Raw genomic sequence first — 23,945 nt, forward strand, 5'->3', positions numbered from 1 at the left:
TTAATTTAGAATAGTTTTTTTAGTCTTATGCTGCCAATAGTGCTTTTTAATTATGACTTTGCATGTTAAAACATTTGGTGTGCAGGAAAACAAGCCAGATGAGCACTTTTGATAATAAGGTCAAAAGTGCTAGCCAATGCTAATTAGTACTAAATACAAAATGCATATGAAACCAGAATATCGGTTTCAACCTTTAAAATTTAAAGGTTGAGGATGAGAGCAGGAAGAAAATCTGAATTACTGAAAATAAATCCAAACAGCTTCACTTGAGCAGTTGTCTTGTTTGTCAGTAGGAAATTACACACACAGATGACTAACCACCGAAACAAGATAAATTGATAAGAGATGTGAGAACAGACATGAAATACTTGAGAAATTACACAGAAAGAAAGTCAGGAGTCCCATAAATATTGATAAAATATTGATCTTTAGCTGCTGTAGTTCGCAAGTTTTACTGCTAATTAGCAGTTTGAGCTACAGTTACTCTGCAGTTTAGGCGCTAACTGATGTATTTTATTATTTCAGTTGAAGTGGAGATGAAATAGCAGTAATATACATTGTATTGCAGTTGTTAAAAAAATGAAAGAACTTTAATTTGTTTTGATAAACCAGAAACTTAACTCCATGTGGCCAATTTACCTATGTGGCTAATTAGCAAGCTACGTTGCAAACTGTTTTTGTGACCTTATCACATATATTTGCTATAAAGTTACACCCTGCTGAATATCACCGACATGTCTATCATATAAACACACTGAAATGCAAACACTTTAATGCAGATTGTGAGCTGACAGTTTTATTCCTGTAGTTAATGATCCAAACTTCTCACAGCACTTTTAAAACCAGATATCCGTCTTACTTCAGTTTAGTTCTTCTGATGTATTTGTCTATTTATTTATTTCTCCAACTGCAGCTTCAGTGAAACTGTCTAACATGATGTAATGTGCTGAAACAGCCTCCTCTCCCTTTAGACCAACTCAAAAACCAGACCCGTCATATTAATTATGGTTTTAATTACAGGTACCTGACATGAATATAGTTTATGTATAAAGTTATATTGTAGTTGGACAACTCTGGTTGTCGTCTGTCTTTGGTCGACAGACTGGTTGTCGTCTGTCTTTGGTCGACAGACTGGTTGCCGTCTCTGTCTTTGGTCGACAGACTGGTTGCCGTCTCTGTCTTTGGTCGACAGACTGGTTGCCGTCTCTGTCTTTGGTCGACAGACTGGTTGTCGTCTCTGTCTTTGGTCGACAGACTGGTTGCTGTCTCTGTCTTTGGTCGACAGACTGGTTGTCGTCTGTCTTTTGGTCGACAGACTGGTTGTCGTCTGTCTTTGGTCGACAGACTGGTTGCTGTCTCTGTCTTTGGTCGACAGACTGGTTGTCGTCTCTGTCTTTGGTCGACAGACTGGTTGCCGTCTCTGTCTTTGGTCGACAGACTGGTTGCCGTCTCTGTCTTTGGTCGACAGACTGGTTGTCGTCTGTCTTTGGTCGACAGACTGGTTGCCGTCTCTGTCTTTGGTCGACAGACTGGTTGTCGCCTCTGTCTTTGGTCGACAGACTGGTTGTCGTCTGTCTTTTGGTCGACAGACTGGTTGTCGTCTGTCTTTGGTCGACAGACTGGTTGTCGTCTGTCTTTTGGTCGACAGACTGGTTGTCGTCTGTCTTTTGGTCGACAGACTGGTTGTCGTCTGTCTTTGGTTGACAGCACAAAGACGCAGAGAGGACAGAGCAGGGTGGAGTCGGCAGAGAGGAACAGCAAGAACCAGGTGAGAGCGTGGACAGGTAGGCAGGACCACACGGTGATGATGCCAAGGTTAAAGGTTAAATTAAGTTAAGTTTTCATTTTTTTAATATAATAATAGAAATGCGTGAGAGCCCAGAATTATTTAGTAGTATTTGAAGTGAAACTGATGTATATTCAAAATCCAGACTGTCCTTATAAAAGTGTATCAGTCACAGTGAGCGGCGCCTGAAAGTGTGTTCACAGCCGGTGGTTAACAGTTTGGTTGAACTGGGACAGAAGTGATTCTGCAGCTGCAGGAGAGACTGTGTGCTGGTCAGGTCTTAAACAGCATCAGGAGCTTAACCCACAGAAGACAAGGTGGCGCTTCAAAGGTAGCTCAGTTTCATGTAAGACAAAAAGAGAGAGTAGATTACTCTAACAGTTTTTAAACTGTACGCAGTGAGGTCTGTGTGGTATCCAGGGTCACAAGGACACTGAAAGAGATGACGTTTTTGTTTTTCTTGTTTAACATTTAATTCCATTTGCTTACACAGATTTGGGTAGAAGCAGAGTTTGCATGGAGCTGAAAACCACTGCATTTCAAATAGAAATAATCTGCATATTTAAATACTGAAGGGAAGATATGGAAAAATGGCAATGTCTTTGTCATGTAGGTGAACGTCAAACAGCCCGAGTTTGTGTGTGTGTGTGTGTGTTTCTGCATAAACTAGTGATTCAGCCATTTTTCCTAAGTTGTTGAGTTGCATTTGTCAATGAGTGTTTCAGAGTTTCAATCAAAATGCTGACTGTTTAGAGAGAAAAAAAAGCATTGACACACACACACACACACACGCACACACACACAGTGGCATTTCCATGAAATTACGTGTTGTTTCCTGTTGCAGAGGAAGCTCTGAGTTGGTTCACACCAGCTCCACACACAGTGTTGTTTCGTATCATAGTATGCAGCAGTAAAAAGCAGATATCACAGATCATGACACACATGACAAGAATTAACGTAAGAGGAATCATGGAATTCATGCAGAAAGTCCAGTTGTACCCACAGTCAAGAATGAGCTTTTAGTCTGCAGTGGTTGGAGGTGAATCACTGATTCTGTAGTGAACTCTGGTTTGTTCGTGCAACAACCCACAGCCTTTGCTGACATCTAGCTGACAACCTTTGCAGCTGCACTCAGAACACAGTTTAATCGACAGGAAAACAGACATGAAATTAACAGACGTGTTGGTCTGTCACTTTCATTCTTCGAAGTGTGACTCAGTGATAATACTAATAATAATCCTGCCCACACAGGCAGTGTAGTGACTAGACAAGCAGAGACGTTGGCAACTGTGATACTGATAGAAAGGCTGTAATATCTGATTGTTTTACCCTGAAAATGCTATAGAGTCCACACAGTACTGAAAACTGTAGATACTGCAATATCTACCCTCGTATTCTCTCATTATTAGCTTTAATACCTTCATACGTTTGAGTTTTTGATTGATGGACAATTTAGTGTCGAGTGGCTGTGACTGATCTGCTGCTGTTTTTGTGTCTGTCAATAACTGAGCAGTTTGTGCAACAACAAACCAGAGTGTCAGCAGAACTACACAAAGCATCGAAGCTGTGTTTGTCTTGTAGTCACAGCTATTTTCAGTCATTTTTACAGAGGAAAACATTTATCAGAAAGTCAGATAGTTAGTGCATTTTGCTTTTACAGCACAGGTTTGTTCCCAGCACATCCACTGCAGCTACTGTTTCCTCTGTCACTGTGTGGACACTGACTGTGTTAGCTGTTACCTCTTGCTGATGACTTCTTCTCTACACATGTATAAACCTAAGCAATAGACGTATTTGTCAGGTTGATGTCTTCCAGTTACTGGGTGGAAGCAGATGCATGTTGTGATGTGTCTCTGCTGATTGCCACAGCGGTGTGGGACGTTTCTGTTCTCTTGGTAAATTGTAAACTCTACTGCAGTGACAGCTGTGACCACTAAGTGGCAGCAGAGAATTCAAGTTGAAATGCTGCACTTGAAACTTTTGCACTTCACCTCCAGCTTTTCATAGTACAGTAAAAGACTAAATACTTTTTTGGCCAATTAATCGCCTGCAGGAGTTGGTGCAGAAAGCTCATTCATTCTGTAAAGGTTTGGCTTCGTCAGATGTCAGTGTTTTTTTTTAAGTAGTTACGTCTCCTACTTTACTACTTTAATACTGCTAATTATTTACAGCTCATTCAGTAATATTCACATCGGGCAGCAAACGACGGGTGGATCAGACTGCATGTGTGAGCGACGGTTGTATGATGAAGAGAGACTCTGGAAATAAACTGACCTCTGGCCTGACAAATCTGACACCGTCTGAACACAGTTTTCCATTTGTCCTGAACTCAGAGACCCTCAGAGCAGATAAGCGAGCGCCTGCTGGAGTTCACTTATACAGGGAGAGAGGGACAGGGAGGCAGGTAGAGACACTTTCCATGACGGCTTTTATATTTAGGGTTTTAAACTGTTGGCAGAAGGTGAAATGTTTGACCGGGACTCAAAAAGCCAAAGGAGTAACTAAGATGACTGTCCAGTAGATGCTGAGATCTTCCAGTCAGAACCAGTGTGGACTCACTGCCAGAGAACTGTGCTGCTAGTACGGCTGACAATAATATAAATACAACACAAGAAATACATCAGCTAACAAATGACATAAGAGGTGAAATACGAAATGTAGAAGTTGCTATGTGAACAGCTGTTACAGTATCCATGTGCAGCCTGTAGAGTGCGTGAATGTGGTTTGACTTAATTTGTACAGTAGGCGGATATTAATCTGGACCCATAATTCCTTGCAGCAGCCACACTGTATCGGGTTTCCAGCGTGTGTGTGATGATCTCCTGCTGAGCCCTGAGCGACATCCAGTTTTAAATAGACGCACTCAGGTCCGTGTGTCTGAGGTGAATCTTATTTGTTTGACCTCAGAGCTGGGCCAGACAGCGTCACATGGAGAAACCTCTGACCTCACGGAAACAGCCCAGAGTCCAGATTACCCTAAATCACCATCTCACTGTTTAGTGAGATGTTCACTGACTCAGCAGCAACTCAGGAAACTTTCACGTTCATGCTGTGTGGTGTCACATGACAAACTTAGAATAAACCCATGTTTAAAAGGGTCAGAACTCTGTTTAATGTTTAATAGGGGTCAGTGGTTAGCTCTCACAGAAAGGACATCCTGGCTTTGAATGTTTATGGTTTCCAGTCTGTGTCAGGTTTGCATGTGGCTTTGGGACTCGTTAGGGTCACTTTGTTTGTACCTCCTCATAGTCACTTTGTGTCTGTTTCTTTAAGTCATTATTTTATTCTACATCATGACGCAGCTATGGTAATTCCTGCTGACTCACCTGTATCTATGAGTCAGCTCCTCTTATAGGCTGACCTGGTTTGGTGGGTGGAGCCAGTATCAGTATCAGTTTATTCTGGAGGATAATCCAACAGCTGAGTCACTAAGGAAACATTTAAACCATCGACTTTTGGAGACAAGCTTTTAGATCGAGTGTTGGTTTGAGCCTCTTACTGGTTGTTTAGTGTCTCTTTGAGTTTGGCAGTTCTCAGGTCCCCTTCAGATCAGAAATCTAATGAAAAAGTCTGCAGTTTGTCGATCAGACTATTGGTTAAAAGTTTGTGTCTCCAAGCTGAAGTTGCGATAACCCTAATAACGTCTCTCTGACACCATCAAGAATATTTGATCAGGCTTTTGAGAACTCACTTTCATGCTGTTTAGTATTAACCATGATTAGTAAGTTTCATCCACAGTGTCTGACACGTTTATTCAGACTCGCCCTGACCAGTCACTCACACACACTTATTCACTGCGTTCTGTTATAATACTGACTCAACACGTCACATGATAATGAGCGGTACATTCAGATTTTGGACATTTACTAACCATCATTTTGCATCATCACAACAGCTGTAGCACGATGATAACTTTTTCATCTCTGAGCATTGCATTGTGGGATTATTTGCAGAAAGCAGAGTAAGTGCTGCCTTCACTACACCATACCCCTTACCCACCTGCCTTTGAGCCAGGCAGCAGCTGCTCTGCTCTGAGCAGTTACCTTGTTAGCTTCTATAATTAGCTGCCATCACTAATCTCCCTGCTGCCTAACATGGAACAGAGCTGCTCCAATCACACGGCTGCTCGTCGTTGCCATGGCGAACTGATTACCTTATCAATTATGGGGGAGAAAGAAAGGGAGTGTGAAAGAGGAAATGTGCACGTTTGAGAACAGATGTGCACAGGCGACGAAGTGTGTGTGTTGATGTCTGTAAAAAAGCCAGTAGGAGCTGACAACAGCACGAGGTGTGTGTGTGTGTGTGTGTGTGTGTGTGTACAAACATCTTTTTATGGTTGTGTGGACACGTTTTACTCTGATAACCATTCTTGTGAGTCCTCACAACTTCAAATGGTTTTTGAGGGTTAGGACTTGGTTTTAGGGTTAGAGTTGGGCATTTAGTTGTGATGATTAATGTTAGAGTCTAGGGAATGCGTTATCTATGAGTGTCCTCACAACTATAGTGAGACATGACTGTGTGTGTTTACACCTCTTCAGACTTCATCAGCTGTCACCTGTTAGCAGATGAACTATTTTAGTGTTGAGTTGGAAATCTTGGCTGTAACAATCTGGCAAAGAGTTAATGATCTAAAAATGATCAGATTTTGATATTAGACTCCAGTGCAAAACATTAGTATATAAAAGTGACTTGTTTTGGTGACTGATCAAGTCAATTTAATGCAAAAATGTGCAGCTTTTCTCTGATTATACGTGTTAACATTGTGTTAACCTCATGAGAGACTACTTGATATTTTAGCTTCTTCCTCTGTGTAAAATAATATATTCTGTTTATTAGTGTTTGATGCAGCACCTTCTGCTGTCTGCGCTAATCTAAAGCTATTTAAAGCGTCTGTGCCGGTTGTCATGACAACTCGCCCCGCTATTTCCTGGCTTGGTGTCACAGAGCTGTGATGTCATATCCTCCTTGACAACGCTGCATTCATTTGCACCTGTGTGTTGTCATGGCAACCATGGTCTAATCCTCCAGCATCCTCAGTTTGACCTTAGATAGCAAACTAAACCCATGTTTGTTTGTTTGTTTTAAACTTTGGCTTTTATATCACACAAACACCTTGTTTTGTTTTTTGTTTTGCACGTTGGTCTTCACAGATATTGTGTGAATGTATATATATGCCTGTGTTCTAACTAGTTAAACCTCAACCTCAAAAGGTTAATTTGCAAGTTTAATGACAATAATGTTACTCTAGCAGCCAACCAGTTATTTTAGCTTGTAACTAATTTAGTCAATATCTGATAGTTTTAAATTATAATTTTATCTCATAAGTATTTTAAAAGATCTTCTCTGTCATTTACTACTGAAATGTAACACTAGCCAACTAACAGACAAACCAGTCACCATGTAATGTGATGACCAATGAGTGATGTGTAAAAACAGGTGTGTGTTACCTCAGTAGGTAAAACCATGACCTCCCTCTATCCTACTCATTCATTTCATTTAAAAAACAATCCAGAAATATGAACAATAAAATTGTTTTATTAATAATAATTTTTCCACCACGATAAAATTTAACAAAGGCTCACTAGAAAAGTGTCGACTTCTGTGTTCTGTACATTAGATACAGTACATTGTAAAACTGGCTGCGGTGTGGCACAGCAGCGCATTCAACCCAAAACGTTTTTATTATCCAAACATTTTTCCACAATATTTACAGATACAGAAAAATCCGACTGGCAAACGTCACAAAAATACAGCGCTGCCTCGCGCCAACAGCGGCTAACCTCTGGCTGCAGAGACTCTCGACAGAAGCTAAATTGCTATCGAGCGCGTAGGCTAACAGGCTAGCAGGCTAGCTAGACCACAGCTGCTTTCACACGTTTTGTTTCTGGATGCTACCAAGAGGTTAGTTAAACTGACTTGTTCCTGTCAATATTAAACTTAAAAAAAAAAACAAAAAAAAAACACCATAACTTTCTTCCTGCTGCTGCTTCTTCTCTGCCTCACTCTTGACTTTCTGTTTGCTTTCTTTCGTACCGTTTACCGTCTGTTTGAGCAGCTAGCTCTCAGCTAGCTTTGTAAAGGAATGCACTTTGGTAGATTCAACCAAATGCCCTGGGTGTTAGTCACAACAAAGACAACAGCAATAACCATGATAATGCTAACTGAGCAATCTGAGGTACTAACATGAAAAAAAGAATGCTTTAAAAACCACGTTAATGCTAATGCTAACATCTTGTGTGAGCACCTCTCACGACTGTAGCTAGCAGGTATAAACTTGCTATATGCTAAAGTAGTCACTTAGCAGGAGGCTAGTGTTAGCTTCACTCTAGCGGGGGAGTCCAACTCGGGGCCTCAAGGGTCACTGTCCTGCTTGTTTTCCAACTATCCCCGTCCAGCCAACTAGCTACTGATTACCTGGACAGGTGTGTTCAGCCAATCAGAAGGTGGGAGGAAGGCAAAATGACTCAGCAAGTTGGAAACAAGCGGGACAGTGGCTCTTGAGGAACATGAGTTGGACACCTGTAGAGAAATCAAACATCAGTGCAGCAGCTAGCGACTGGGTGCTAGCAGTCAATCGGCTAGTGTTAGCTTAGCCCTGTCGTCAGCAGGTGTCCCCTGTTTGACCTGAGACGACAAGTGGCGACATTTGGCTGATATGTGTCTGTACATTGTGCTGCCATGTTATATAACCCCCCCTCACCACGTCACACACACATGTGCGTTGTAGATGTCAGTGCTAATCACTTTAAAGCTAAAATTTGTGGCCACTGAGCTGGTTCTGTAAACAACAGTAGGTTGTATGGAAGCCCATTAATGCCAGAGAAATATAAAATCAAATTAAATACTCACTGTAAGTCAACGTAACCAGATATCAAGTCAACATTTTGAATCGATAATTACAGATTAGATAAATAAGATGATAAGAGTCATGACTTTAGTAAAGCGAATATATGTTGGCCTTTTAAGTCAAAACTATGATAGTTGGTTAAATGATAAGATGGTAATTCATAATTATGGCCTTTCAAGGTCAAAGTAATGACTAAGTCAAAATATCATCCCTACATCAAGATTACGACAATATTTTTATATTAATGACTTAAACAAATTTGTTCTTTTCTTGTCAGGAATGGGCTTAACATACTAAATACCATTTAATGCCAGCTGCTTTCAAGACAATGTGTTAGGTGATTATCCAATATCCTGCTAATGAAAGTGCAATAGAGGGACAAGCCATTGATAGTCCTTCCTTTATTTTATGATATAGTTTTATATTGGGACTGGACTATGAACTAAACTGGATTGTTTATACCATTTCCACTCAATCCCATTAACAGAAACTTGTTGGCACTGTCTTAATCAATCTTAAACATAGCTTTTTATTAATGTTGTTGTCTTTTAATATTAATAACATTAACATCGTTGTCACTTAAACACAATCAGTGTTGGTTTTTTGGTCTTCTGCACTGATTAATACATTAGTCAACAGAAAAATAATCTGGAACAATTCTGATAATGACAATTATTTTATTTTCTTTTTCACATGATTCCTATAGTTTAAGGGTTTTGAACTAAAGATGTCACCTTGTGTTGTAGGAAATGAGATGGATTTTATGCAGTTTAATGCTTTTGAGCATTGTGAGGTAATACTGCCTGACAGACTGTTCAGGACAAAAAAAAGTCCACTATTGTTAATTTGGACTCAATGGTGACAGTTTATGGGTTGGGAGACAAAGGTCACGGGTTTGTGTGATGTTTTTTGGGCTTCACTGAAACAAAACAGCCAGTTAGCATACAAACTTTGGCCACCAAAATTCCCCTGGCACACATCTGACAGCATCGAAAGTTGCACCGAAATTATTAATCGTTGCAGTGACATCGTCAACATAAATGTGTGTGTGTTGTGTGGGTGTGGCATGGCAATGAGATACTGAAGGCACAAAGTTACGACTCTCAGCACTCCATCTCACTAGAAAAACATAAAAAAATTAAAAAACACAATCAACCAACCAATCAAATCTCTAAAAAACAAACAAAAACATCAGAGGACCGCCCCCAGACTTCTTCCTCCTCCTCTTTCAGGAGGGGCGGAGCTTCCCCTGAGATGGGCGGAGCAGGTAGTGTCTGTGTGTTTTATGTTATCAGTTCCTTCTGTTCATCTTTGTTATCCACTTCTTGTGTGCTATATTACAACACATTTTCCAAGCAGATGGTGCACACAACCAACTCTGGGATCGTCCTCATCATCTTTCTCCTCCTCCTCTTCATCCTCCTCCCAGTCGGACTTGGTTTTCAGAGTGTGTTTAGATAAAGTTGTGTGTTTATATAGATATGTGTGTTTGTGTGAGGGAACAAGCTAAACGGAAACCTCTCATAACATTGCACATACACACTGCTACATACACCCAACACATTCAAGTATACGGTATGAACTGCACATCATTGTAAATATGTAGATAAGATTAATAAATATTAATTAAAGTGTAGTAAATAAATAATTATCATCTTCTAACACCCTCTCCTTCCCGCCCCATTCACACAATACTGACCTTTGATCAATATATTACCAGTCAGCTCGACTGATCAGATTTACTGCTCGGCTACACATCATTTTATCTGGTTTTGCGTCAATCTTCTACTGTATCGCTCAAACACTAGGATATTGTGTGACAGCCTATATTTAAATCTGTGTTATTTGACTGTATTTAGGTCCAGTCACCCCAGGTGGAGGCAACACTGATCCATTCACTAGGGATGGGCACAAGTAATTGATTAACGTAACTTTTTTCCTCCATTTCATCAATTTTTCCTTTAGTATGTTATAAATTAGGAATAAGCGGGTATCGATAATGGATGGATGGATATTACAAATTGAGGACAGTGCCACAAGGCCGAGACACCATTTAAAAATACCAAAACTGGCCCCATTAGGATACAATATATTTTTTTCTTTAGAAATAACTTTTGATGACGTGTGAGTTGTACTTTACACTATATTTGATACACATTTGTGTATGACTTTTGAATGATGGCAGATTTCTTTCTCTGCAGGGAGGAGACCATGATGATGTACTGACCAACTCAAAAACCAAAAAAATAACTGTATCAAGGTGATTGCAACCCATCCTGCAGGTATGACTGGACCTATTTATAAATTCTGTATTGATTATACATGTTTTGGTTGAGATCTTTATTGTCTAAATTTTCCATCAAATACTACTAGTCACATGCTACGATTATGTTTCAGACAGAATGAAGTTATCTTCTTTTTACCTCTTTATACCAAGCGTGTTGTTTGGAGCCTAGTTTTTATGAAGCACTTCATCATCGACGTAGAAATTTTACTATTAATTCACTTTGGCTTTGTTCACACCCACATGTTGAATCCAGAAAGATGTACCTCCATATACAGCTGACCTCTTCAGACTGAGGCAGTGTTATAGTCTCTGGTCCTAAAATATGACTGGAGACTCACATTTCTCTGTATGGGGCCTATGTGTAGGGTATGTCCAGGCTGCTGCTGCTCAGGTCAAGTTACTTAGAAGTTTAGAACTGTTATTATTCCAGGCATACAGCCTCTCCTATCCATATACACTCTGAGGGATTTAAATATCACCAACATATAAGTCTAAACAAATACTGTACTGTGCTGTGACGTTATGGACTATATTTTTGGTGTTGTTGCTTCTATTTCCGTTTGAAAATCTTTTCTTGGAATTTTATTGGCCTGCTCAAAATGAATTTATCCCTAATGTTATTCAATAAAATTATGTATTTAAAATGTCTATGCCTACAATGCATAGCCCATAAGTGTTATTAAAAGTCAGTAGTCTGTCAATTCCAAACTAGAAGAAAACATGTTTAGCTTTTTGATCTTTTCATATTGGGTGGTGAAGTATAAAGTTCATGCCAGTCTGCTATATTGATTCTGATGTTAGTTCAATTTTTCTCCATTTATACAGACAAGTCTTTGGTTTCAAACATTCGCATTTTAAATATCAGCCCTTTCATTTGAAAATTATTTTGAACTTGTCTGTAAAATGACTTTGTCTAATTTCTTTTCTCTTCGTAGCTTCTACAACCACTTTGTGTCCTTATGATTAGATTTGGCTGATTCAAACGGGAACAGAATGGTGATACTTAACCAAACATACTTTTTTGGTATTTTTGTCCTTATTTACTGCAGCTGCTAAATTTTGGAGAACTCAGACTGTAAATCTGAGGAATGAAAGGGTTTGTCATTCTTTACTTCATAAGGCTGGGCAGTGGAGAGCAGGCTATGGCTAAAAAGGCTAAGGCTAGCCACCAGACTGCCAAAAAAGGCAAAAGTAAGCCAGCTAGCTGGCTGATTTAAAGTTTGCTAGGCTAACTGCTTTGCTAAAAGGTGTAAATAGGTAGCAATGAACAGCTAAACACAAAATAGCTGCCCAACAACTAACCAGTGATAGTTAACAGTTAACTAGCTGACAGGCACAATGCTAGCATGGAAACACTGTAAAAACAGGTCACTGAGAAAGTTAGCCAGCTAACAGGTACGTACTTCGGTTAGGGCTGCTAGGGTTATTTTTTGAATCATTTTGTAGTTTATAATTACAAATGCCCACCAATGTTCCCAAATCTAAAACATTACGCAAAATGAGTTATGTTGTGATTCTATGCAAAAACGTCCACCAAGCTAATCCTTACATTTATCTTTGTTTTATCAGGACATGTCTGACCAGTGAACTACATGAACGTATTACATGAGGCCCTACATGTGTCTGTAGATATAACCTTGTTAGGTTAAGACTAAGGTCATAGTTGATTTTGGTGTCCAATCGATTACTCGACTATGAGTTCAACTAAATAAATTCAGTGCTAGAAACATAAAAAAGCCTTGTTCCCTCGATCAGCACCATGTGTTTTAATGTGTGTGTGTGTGTGTGTGTGTGTGTCTGGAGCTACAGAGTGGTGTGGTGTCCTATGATTGTCTGAGCAGCCCCACAATCATTTGAAATCTATGTGGTCAGGTTCCGTCTTGCTGCTCACAATATAAAACAACTAGTGTCTTTTTTTTAGACAGGACTGAGAATTCAAAGAAGTCTAAACGCACGCCAATTTATGGATCAGGTTTCCTTGAGCTCATCTTACATCTCAGCCTGGCCATTCTGCACATTTAATGCCAAGTTCCCATGACCGTGTTTTCCCGAATGCACCCCAACACAACTGTGAAAACCAGCATGAAAAAAACAAATGCTCCTCAAAACTGGACAAACCAGTTTTATTCAGTTCCAGCTGGCTGCTCACGGCTGCTTGTGAGCTCAACTTCCATCTCCCACCACAGCGAGTGGGGTGCATTCACTCTCAGCTGACCAGTTTGGGCAGAACTGTCCTAGGCTGGATGTTTCCGTTGGCATCGGTGATTGCTGCTAAATTAGTCCTGGTTTTGGAGGAGGAGGATGTGGTGTTTGAGGAGGTGGTGGCAAGCTTGGAGATGGATGTGATGGCGCTGTCGGTGGTGGTGCCCCGTTTGGATGAGGAGACCTTCTCACCCACGCTGGTTCCTGCTGGGGGCTTGGGAAGTCGTCTCCTTAGCCATGGGTGGCGCAGTGCCTGGCTGGGTGTCATCCTTATCGATGGGTCCCACTCCAGACATTGTTTGAGGAAGTCCAGAAACAGTGGATCATCGCAGCCTTTCAGTGCTGCGCTCCAGTCCTTGCTGCCTGGTGGCCCACGTACCTTCCCCCGCCGAGATCGCCCACCATTCAGAACTGTGGTGCCGTCGGGCAGCGTGGTCACGGTGCAGTACCGCGGGTATCCTTTTGACGACACAAAGTTCTTGGCTCTCTTGGAGGCATCAAGGAGCTTCTGGCTGGGCATGCCCAGTAGTTCAATGATGCAGGCCAGTTGGTCCGCTTCATCTTCACCCGGCAACAGCGGATAACCAGTCAGCAGCTCAGCCAGGATGCAGCCCAGAGACCACATGTCGATAGGCATCCCATACCTGGAGCCTGGAGGCAAAGATTGTCCAGTCAAAATCCAGATGGTTCATTTAGAATAATGATAATGAATACTTCCCATCTCTACTGACCGTTTTCCACATTTCTTGGATGGATTCTGTACCATCAGGGTAGCTGCTGGTTTTAATATATTTAAAAATAACTTGCTAAAGGGGGTGCTCTCACATTCATGATTTCAGAGCTTTCTCTCAGAAAAAGCCTGAGATTTCACAACATGTTATTTCCATTTCTGACTGCTGGATGTCTGACAAGCTGGATAGCATGGTGTGTTAGTAAGACAACCGTGGGCTGTCGTATCTTTAACTGAATATGCTCTCCACTTAACTAACCCCCTGGTGGTAATGAAACCTTGACATAACTGTGAAGTTACTGTATGTGAATGCTGACTGTGGTGGATTATAATCTGCAGCAAGGGCCAGGCCATGAACTGAAAGCAAGAGCAGTTTGTGTTTCTCAGTTACAGCAAACATTTGCTTTCAGTTCCTTTTATGTTGGTTCTTCTTACCTAGAATGACCTCTGGTGCTCGGTAAAACCTGGACTGGATGTAGGTGTAAACTCTCTGATGTTCAAAACAGCTAGAACCAAAATCTATGACCTGGAAACACAGTGACAGAAAGAAAGAAAGACAGTTTTTCAGATAGATTAACAGGAGCTTTGTGGCACTTTGTGTGATAACAGATGTTCTGTTTTGCTGCCCCACCTTGATGCCGCTGCGTCCCTGCTGTTTGAGTAAAATATTCTCAGGCTTGAGGTCGCAGTGGATGATACGATTCTTGTACAGCAAGTCCAGACACTGGAGGATGGAGTGGGCGAACTTCCTGACCAGCGGGAGGCTGAAGCCCTGGAACTTGTTCTTTTTGATGAGCTCATACAGGTTCATGCTGAGCAGCTCGAAGGTCATGCAGATGTGGTTTCGGAAGGTGAAGTTCTCCAGCATGTGGATGACATTCATACTTGAGTCCTTGTCCTGCTTCCTCAGGTGCTCCAGGATGCGGATCTCCTCTGCCGCCTGTCGGTGGAAGCGCTTCTCATTGCGGACCATCTTCAGAGCCACGTGGGACTGTAATTTGTGGTCAAAGGCCTTCACCACCTGTATGAGGAGGAAAAACAAATGCTCTGATTATTTTAGAATAAAAGTCAGTAGTATTTTAGTAGTAGCAGCTCAAAAACCATCTATCACTAGTCAGTGTTGGTGCAATGATATGAGTAGTTCCACCTGTCCAAAGCTGCCCTTGCCGATGACCTTCAGGACTTCGTAGCGGTAGGCGATGTGGTCGTGTGGGACGTGGATGTAGGAGCCCTGATCGTCATCATAGCCGCCATTGTTGGCTCCGCCCATGACCCCTGACCTCTTCTTAGCATTTGGACCAGCAAAAAAAACTGGACAGAAAGGTACACAATTAGTTCTGATCTGTTTGTCACTGAATGATCAAAACATTTGCTTTGGGTATTTTTTATTGTGTCATTTATTGGAATTCATCTCAAAAACTGGAGATTCTTGGTTGATTAGCATCAGTTTTCTCTGTTGAAGCTGTGCACTTTAGAAGGACCTGCTAAACCCGCTCACCTTCAGTGTAGCTGAAGACCTCGTGGTGTTCGAATGATGACATTTTGGACATGAACTGCTTCATGACCTGCTCTGGGGACAAGGGGTTGACCTTTGGCTTGCTGTCTGTCGACTTGTTGGAGGTGGCGCTGCCCTGGCGGCAGTGTTGGGCGGGTTCTGAGGTGTGCCGGTCCGGCAGAGGCAGGCCCGGTCTGGTGGAACTGAGGGGGGCCAGGCCATTGGGCTGGGAGGTCAGGACTGGACGCTTGTTGGTGTTCTCCTCATATAGCTGGGTGACGTGGACTTGTGACTGCGACGAGAGCTGGACAGCGTCCGACATGGCTGGTTTAGAGCCTCCCTGAGAGGACACACAGACACAGAGGTGCCAGATCAGCTGAGGTGGGAGGATGGTCTAGTCATTGTGAGAGGTAGGGCTGCAACGAATGATTTCAAACAGTTTCTTGTGTTGATTCTGCCACTAACGAACTGGGGACACCGCTGTCATTTTACAAGATGAAGAAATATGAAAATTTGGATAATTCGTGCCCTCGATTAAAGAACTCGTGGCGTCTAATAACCTGTGGACAGCTTCCCCCTATTCTCCCTCTTTGTGTCTCGCTCAGTGAGTCACTCCCTGTTGCCGTGGTGACCAGCACACCTGGGCCCTTTCAGATGACAGGTGCATGTGGTTTTAGTTCACAGCAGCGCAGTTCAGTTCAAAGACCTGCTGTTTAATACAGCAGCATAATAGTAATAATAATGTGTGTTCCTGTGATCGGGGACTGTGGCATAAAACATAAGGGAGAGTGAATCAAGAGATGAAACGAACTCAGCAGTCAGGTTTTTGTCTGTTGGCAGCGGTTGCAGTGACTCCTCCCTCACCTGACAACACCTTAACACTTAAACAACAATGGGCCTCATAAAAGAACCAGTCATTCGTCATCGGCACGCCTGGCAGATTTATGAGAATTGCTGGTGTTCGTCTATTTTCTCATAGTTCCAAGTTCCTCAGGAAATTCAGGAGAGGTCCAGACCTGTGGTATGAGTCCTGAACAGATCGACTGTTTCCTCACACTGAGGAACACTGGTTGGACTGTCGTTAATGCACCTGATCACAACCTTTGCACAGTGATACAGATTCTCCGTTTCCCTGAAAGTTAATATTCATAAACATATCAACCATCATAGGCTATAAAAAACCCTGCCAATGCTAATAGTTCAAGTGCAATGTACAAGAAAAAGCAGTATCTCTCTCCTGTGTGTGTGTGTGTGTGTGTGTGTCACCAGTCTCTAAACCAATCAGCTGTTTAAATCGTCCAGAAGGCTATTATTAGCCATGTGACTACAGCCGACTATCCAGGCTCATGGCTTCACCGGGCTAACAGCAAGCTAACACACTAGCTCCAGCTCACTAGTCAAACTACATCCTTAAAATAGCACAGCACAGTGACAGCGTTTGTGCCTAATTTGCAAATTATGCCTTTAGAAAACACAACGATTAGATTGAGTTAAATGACGAATATATCAGGTGATCACAGGAATCTAAACAATCCTGTCAGTTTACCTGCTAATTATTTTACAAAATAAAAGCAGTTGATACACGATACACTGGCAGATGTTTCAGTTTTCTGCTGTTTTCATGTTCCCCTAACACTTAAAAAATGATACGGTTGACTTTTTGGTTTGCAGAGTTTGGTTATTTTGAGTTTTTCTTTGTAAAAGAAACAAAAGTCCTAATTTTCTCTTTGTGTTTCAGTCACGGTTTCTACATCAGTGCCGCTGCAGTGCCAGGGTTTTGGTAAGTTCCTCAAAACAGTATTTTTTTTGTCACCTTTTTTTTGGAGAACACAAAGCTCTTCTCCTCATTTAACAAACTATGCCAAGCCCCTCAAAACAACAGCATTACCTCAAGAAGCACGTTACTGGTTTACTAGTTCGTACCGTCAGGGGGTTGTGGTTGTTGTTCCGAAGCGGCGGCAGGGCGACGGGCGACGTTGTCTGAGAGCCGCTGTGACCAGGAGAGTAGACTGGCTCGCCCACTTTGCCTGGAAACACACAGAGGAAGTTCATGAGTTTCACTATTTCTGTTGTTTTCAGGTCATTATCAGGAAATATTGGATTTTTTTACGTTGTGATTTCTGAATGTTGGTATAAGCATTATTTTTGATTAATTGCATTGCAATGACCAAACTGACTGACACCAATGCACATAAAAAGCCAATGCAGGTCGGGCATATTTATATGAATGAGACAAAGGTACAATTCTCAATATTTATAGTAGGGTTGCCAGGTTTGAGTGCTGTTAAGACATGGTATAAATCTGTCAGTGTACAAGAAGCATAGATAGTTCACATCAACCTGGCAAATATCACATGATGTGACCGCCATCATAACAGCTGCTGGTGGAACGCACGTGTCGGACACATGCTCCTCGACCCACAGGATTTGACAGTGGCCAGGATCCATTTATTGAAGCTCGGCAACAACACTCAAGCCAATCAGTCTTCGATTAGATATGTGTAAACAGGACATAACCACAGACAAACAATATAGATTGAACAGTCAGAGTAATGTCTTGTAGCTTGTAAACAAATATGGCTCAAGCTTCACAGGACAATGCAGCTTTTGCCGTTTTCCCCTAAACACACACCGACGTAACAAACAAACACGTTCATCATCCTCTTCAACTGAACATCCAGTTTTACCTAAAGCTCTCTTTGTTTCTTCTTCTGCAAATTAATATTGAACTTGTCTTTATCAAGGAGCTGTGAACCAAACTTCTTCTCCTTGAGTCAATGACAGACTAAGATTTTCTTCTTTAGCGTTTCAGACATAGCTACAGAACAGCGAATGCTATTTACAGCAGCGAGGGAATTTGTAGTTTCAGGCTAAATCCTGAAGTCCTGTTTTCAAAGCCGACCAGAAAAACAACAGTCTACACGTCTACAAGTTTGATAATTAGTCATTTAGGATTTTGTCCAGCATAAACACCAGCCAAGGATGTGTTTCTGTAGTGGGAGATAGGGTAACTGTTGTTTCTGATGTGTCACAATATGACGTCAAGCAGCTTCAGAGCTACAGGAAACTCTGCTTTTCCCACTTCTGTCAGTTTTCGGCCTGTGAGCTAAAATAAATATGTGAGGGCGGGAGAATGTGATGATTCTGCAGGTTGGTTCAGTCCGAGGAGGATGAAGGTTTTAATATAACCTGATAATCCCCAACACACTGTCTCCACCTCTCTCTGCACCGTCGCCTGCTTTATAGGCACAGCACCAGAGGTCAGAGGTCACGCTGGTCCAGTATCCTACTAAAGAGTTAAGGGCTCAGTGTAAACTTCCCAATATTCAGCAAAAGTCATGCCATATTTAATGTTTTTGCTTGAATAATAACACATTTGATTGGTGCAGTTGGTTCTTCTTATTGATTAATCTGTTGATAATTTTTATAATCAATTGATTAGTTTCTGGTCTGTAAATTATCAGAAAACATTGGCTGATGTGACAAATACGATGTAAAAGTGGGAAAAGCAGCAGAATCTTCACATACAAGACGCTGGATCATCATGTTTGGTGATTTTGCTTTAAAAATTAGTTAATTGATTATCAAAAAGTTCCTGATGAATCTTCTGTAGATTGATTATTGCATCAAACCAACTTATTGTTTAAACTGTGGCCGAATGAAACACTGAGCTCAAACTCGCCAATACACTTTCTGATTTAGGAAATGCTGGAAAAATTAGGACTGGAGTTAAACCAATTAGTTGATTAACTGATCAGTGGATTGACAGAAAAATGAATTTGAGTCACCTCTGATGTCACCTGCACCTCTGAGATTCAGAAAATCACTGGCAGATTAATCAATATCAGGACCAGCTGTCTGTCATGGAATCAATCAGTACATATCAACACAGTGGTACTGGCCACAGAGACAAGTTCTGACCCTCACAGGCCACTGTCCGGCGGCTCTCGGCAGCTTCCAGTGTTGGTTTCACAGCAGACAGATGGTCCCTGTTTCTAATCTGAACGCTCAGAGTAATCTGCTAATCAGAGGCCGCAACCTGCTGCAGAACAGCTCCAACACAAAGCACACGGCCTGTAACACGCTCCTCACTGCAGAGCTGCACAGGCCTGGAGTCAAACCTCTAATGTGGCTTCACTGGAATCCTGCTGATCAATACAGCTGGGACAAACCATCAATTCCACAGTATACACTGATAGTGTTGTCAGTACACAGGCACTCAGATGTTGATTAAACTCTAGTAGAGCCGAGATGATTTGTTGTTTAATTGATTAGAAGGTGAGTTAATCAACAGAAAATATCTGATAATCGATTGTTTAAAACGGAGAAACTGATTCTTTGCTCCTCAGATGTGAAGAGTGGAAGTTCAGTCATTTGGGATATGAAAACAAGTCTGACTGTTGTTAAATGTTTTCAACTTTTAAAACTCAGTTAACCAGAAATATTATACTTATCAGATTGTTACTAAAAATTGTTAATAAATAGTCAAATGATTTAACACAATGTTACAGCTGTGATCAATGACTTTTTATTATTGATTAAGCTGTTACTTTGTCTCTAAAATGTAAACAGCAGAAATTGCTGAGAGATTCAGTCTACAGGGCTGTAAAAAGTCTGAGAACTGGAACCTGTTTGGTAATTTTATTACCAAAGTTCATTGAATCTGTCATCAAAACAATTTTTCTGTCTGTGAATTTGGATTCAGCTCGAAATGCACAGCAGTGAATTATAAATCTAGTTTAACTTTACAGTTTCCTAATTCAAGTTGAACATATTTTTGTTTAATTTGTATTTTTATGCATATTTACACAAATACAATCATTTAAGTTTATTGTTCTGAGTCAGAGGAAGACAAACCTTCTGATCATTGTAAGAAAAAGTTATCAGCCAATAAAACCCTGTTGTTCTGTTATTCAGGTAAAATCTTAACCTCAGAACGGCTCAGGCTCTCGTTGAACCTCCACGGCTCAGATAAAGTAACAGGGATCTGTACTGGAGAGCACATACAGTTGCACTGCTGCCAGCCTGACAGATGCACGGGAACAGAGGGCAACAGCAGCGCGCTAAATGTGAACTTGACACTGAGCTGCAAATACCAGAGCGCTGGCGAGCACGCTCGGCATGCTGCTCGACAGGACGGGCGGGGAATTGTGCGGCAATGTGACCGCATGTATGCGGTACCAGCAGCACGCTCACAATCCAATAGAGGTGCAGACGTTTCAGGAGGTTTGTCTTAAAGTTCAGCCTGACATCTTGCTGCACCTCTGACCTATCAATAAAATAAGCTAATCAATAAAAATGGCAGAGGACACTAATGACAAAAAAACTGCTGATTTGGAAAATCATGACAAGCATCCGAGAGGAATTTTCTGTGGAGGTAGTTTAGGTTCTACACTGTAAAAGGCAAAATTACCAAGAAATATTATATTGGTTGCATTGGAGTTTGGGCTGCAGCTAATGATTATTATCTATAATTCATTTTCTCTTCACAGGTCCTGTTCTGTCCAACCTACAGTCCAAACCTCACAGATAGCGCTGAAGCCACAACCAGAGGATCAATTAAAAAACTAATTGTGGATCAGTAAAGTGTTACCTAATCACATATCAGACTTGGGTTTGTGAAAATGAGAAGCTGCTACTTGATGCTTTGACAGGAGATGCAGTGAAGAATGAGTGTGAACTCTAGAAACCCTGATTTGCCAAAAAAACAAAAAAATAAAAACAAAAACAACTCACACAAACTAAGAAAACAAAAGTTAAAATTCACTGGAGTCCAAATAAATCTCACATTGGCTGGTGTTTTGCTGCTCGTCACGGTACAGTGGTACATGAAGTGCTGCTGTGTGAAACCAGGACACAAAATGAAACAAAGCTGAAAACACAGCCTGCAGCAGCACAAACTGTCACCACTCAGCCTGCAGGAGAAAACACTGGCTATGCATCCAAACCACTAATGAACTGGTTATTAATTAAAACCACTGATATGGTAAATCCATGTGGCCGAACGTCAGGAGGCCTGCGGTCCTGCTGCTGCTCTTGGACAGTTTCATCTGCCTGTAAAAAGGCTGCTGACAGAAAGCTGATGCCATCAAAACCAGCTCCAGACGCTGAGAACAGCCATCACTTTTTACAGTCCCCGAAGGAAGAAAGAGTCTCTGGTCCCCGTTTCCACTGCTCCACCAGCTTCTCTTTGCTCACAACAATGTCTGGAGCTGGTTTTTGCAAAAAGACGGGCCTCCCATTGTTGGTGAGGAAGAACCATGTGAGCCAGTGCTGCCGTGTGGCTCCCTGCTGGGTTTTTAATAGTTTTTGGACAACAATCATTGTTGCTGTCAGTGTCTGGATGGGATCTGGGCTGAACAACAAACTTCTCCTCTTTTTTTGAGGATCCTGTTTACATTATGGACCAGTTTCCAAACTACAGTAACACTGATGTTAAAGAACAGTGGCCTGGTTCTAAGTCCAGACTATATAAAAATTAACATTAAAGCTAGAAACAGCTATATATGTGTAATATCACCTACTTAAAGGTGAGGAATAGTAACTTGTCCTATTACATATGAAAACACTAAGAACAGCCATTTAATGTTATTATACATGATTGTTCTAATAATAAATCCATAGTTTTGACTGTTGACCAGGAAAATATGTTTTCAAAACAAAACAAGTCTTTTTACAAAAGAAATAAACATTAATTCCTGCAGAAAAGAGATTCAGATGCATCAGGATCTGCGTGTCTTTCCAATTTAACTAAACATAATAAACATTTTATTGTTTTCTAAATGATCTGAAACAAATGTGCCGATACCAAATAACTAAAAGCGACCAGGCTCAGTGTGTAACCAGATAAACATGATATATTTACACTTAAATAATGGTAAATCACTACAACATGCTAGTTTACAGCAAAGTAAATGACTTATAATGGTTTTAAACGCAGGGCATTAGCATTTGAGGCTAACACAAAGCTACAGCAGCCGCTTCCACCGCGCTATAACCGTGTAATAACAGCTGGAAATGCGGAAACACTGGTATTTATTTAGTATTTGGTATTTTTTGGATCTAAAGAGAAACCAACTGACCTCGGCCTGAACTGACCCGCAGCTTGAATCACCCAGCAACGAAAACACAAACACCCAGCACCGACTCCCGTTAACCGCAAAAAGCTGAAGAAATAGAAGAAACACCGAGCACCGACCCGCCGGGTTGTTATAAAGGATTAACAACCATCGAACTTAACTAGCTGTTATTAACAAGCCGACTGACTAGTCGTTGGTAACCCGCTAACTAACTAGTTGTTAATAACCAGCTAACTCGGAAATAAACAGACCCTGTTTCTGCTGCTGTCACTTCTCGTCTGCTAGTTAGCTAAAAATAAACCTGACGGACAGGAAGTAAAACGCTTTTATTTTACTTTTATTATTATATTCTGGCTTCTATAATTAACCCACTGCTCCTCCTGTGTCTGCTTTTTAGGAGATTTTTGTGAATTTAGTGAGGAAAGGCTGAAGAAGGCTATTGCCTGCAGTTAGTTAGTTAGCTTAGCACAGCTAACTGAGTTACACTGGGTTAGACGCTGCTAATCGGAGGCGGAGAATCAGCGGTGTGTCTCCGTCACAGTGGCCGGACCCAAGCGCCCCACGGTCGGCTACAGAGGCTGTGCTCACCCGTCGGAAGGACCGAGGCTCCGGGCTTCTTGGTTAACATGGCGGCCGCTCCTCTCCTCTGGACACAGACCGACAAGACGCCTCCTCTTCCTCCATCCGCCGCTCCTCCTCTTCCTCCTCCCTCTGTTCACGCCTTCAGACGGAATTAACCACAAAATAAGTTTTTTTTTGTTTTGTTCAGAAGTTCAGTGTTTTACATTACAAAGCTTATTTTGCCTCATATACTTACATTATTAATATTACTATTATTGTAGCTTGGTACTATTATAAAGTAGTATTAGTACTATTTACCTTTTACACCGTTTAACGTTATTACAAACTTTCTCAGATGAATCCCTACTATGAATAAAAATGTCTTAATAATATGATAATAATCAATTATCAATCATTATTATTGTTGTTTCTAGTAGTAACATGATGTCCTGTCCTATTTTGTGTTATAATATAAAATAAAAATATAAACACTTATTATACAGATATTATATTGTAATATATATAATTTTACATTATTGCACTCCATCCATCATCTAGACCCCCTTAGTCCTAACCAGGGTCCCAGGGACCAGCTGGAGCCTATCCCAGCTCTCTCTGGGTGAAAGGCAGGGGTCCACCCTGGACAGGTCCCCAGTCCATCACAGGGCCACATAGAGACAAACAACCTCACACACTCACACTCACTCCTATGGGCAATTTAGAGTCACCAATCAACCTGACATACATGTTTTTGGACTGTGGGAGGAAACCAGAGTACCTGGAGAAAACCCACACAAGCACAGGGAGAACATGCAGACTCCACACAGAAAGGCCCCTGATGGGTTTCAGACCAGGAACCTTCTTGCTGTGAGGCAGCAGTTTATTGCACTCTGTAATATTTTTTATTTATTATTCATATACACTTTTATGCACACCTCCTTTTTTGGTTTCAATTAAT

The 23,945-nt window shown here is 41.4% G+C and overlaps 1 protein-coding gene across 1 annotated transcript; it reads right to left on the bottom strand.

Annotated features, from left to right (window-relative positions):
- Nucleotides 1–7,305: 7,305 nt before the first annotated feature.
- dyrk2 (dual-specificity tyrosine-(Y)-phosphorylation regulated kinase 2) lies at nucleotides 7,306–23,123 on the bottom strand. The gene is made up of 7 exons (XM_026326503.1): nucleotides 23,015–23,123; nucleotides 17,271–17,374; nucleotides 15,351–15,687; nucleotides 15,000–15,163; nucleotides 14,484–14,873; nucleotides 14,288–14,378; nucleotides 7,306–13,773 (listed from the first exon to the last, which is right to left on the bottom strand). The coding sequence occupies exons 1-7, from the start codon at nucleotides 23,052–23,054 to the stop codon at nucleotides 13,127–13,129; spliced, it is 1,773 nt and encodes a 590-aa protein (XP_026182288.1). The 5' UTR covers nucleotides 23,055–23,123; the 3' UTR covers nucleotides 7,306–13,126.
- Between the last annotated feature and the right edge of the window lie 822 nt (nucleotides 23,124–23,945).

Source organism: Mastacembelus armatus, chromosome 23, assembly GCF_900324485.2.
Source record: "Mastacembelus armatus chromosome 23, fMasArm1.2, whole genome shotgun sequence".
NCBI lineage: Eukaryota > Metazoa > Chordata > Actinopteri > Synbranchiformes > Mastacembelidae > Mastacembelus > Mastacembelus armatus.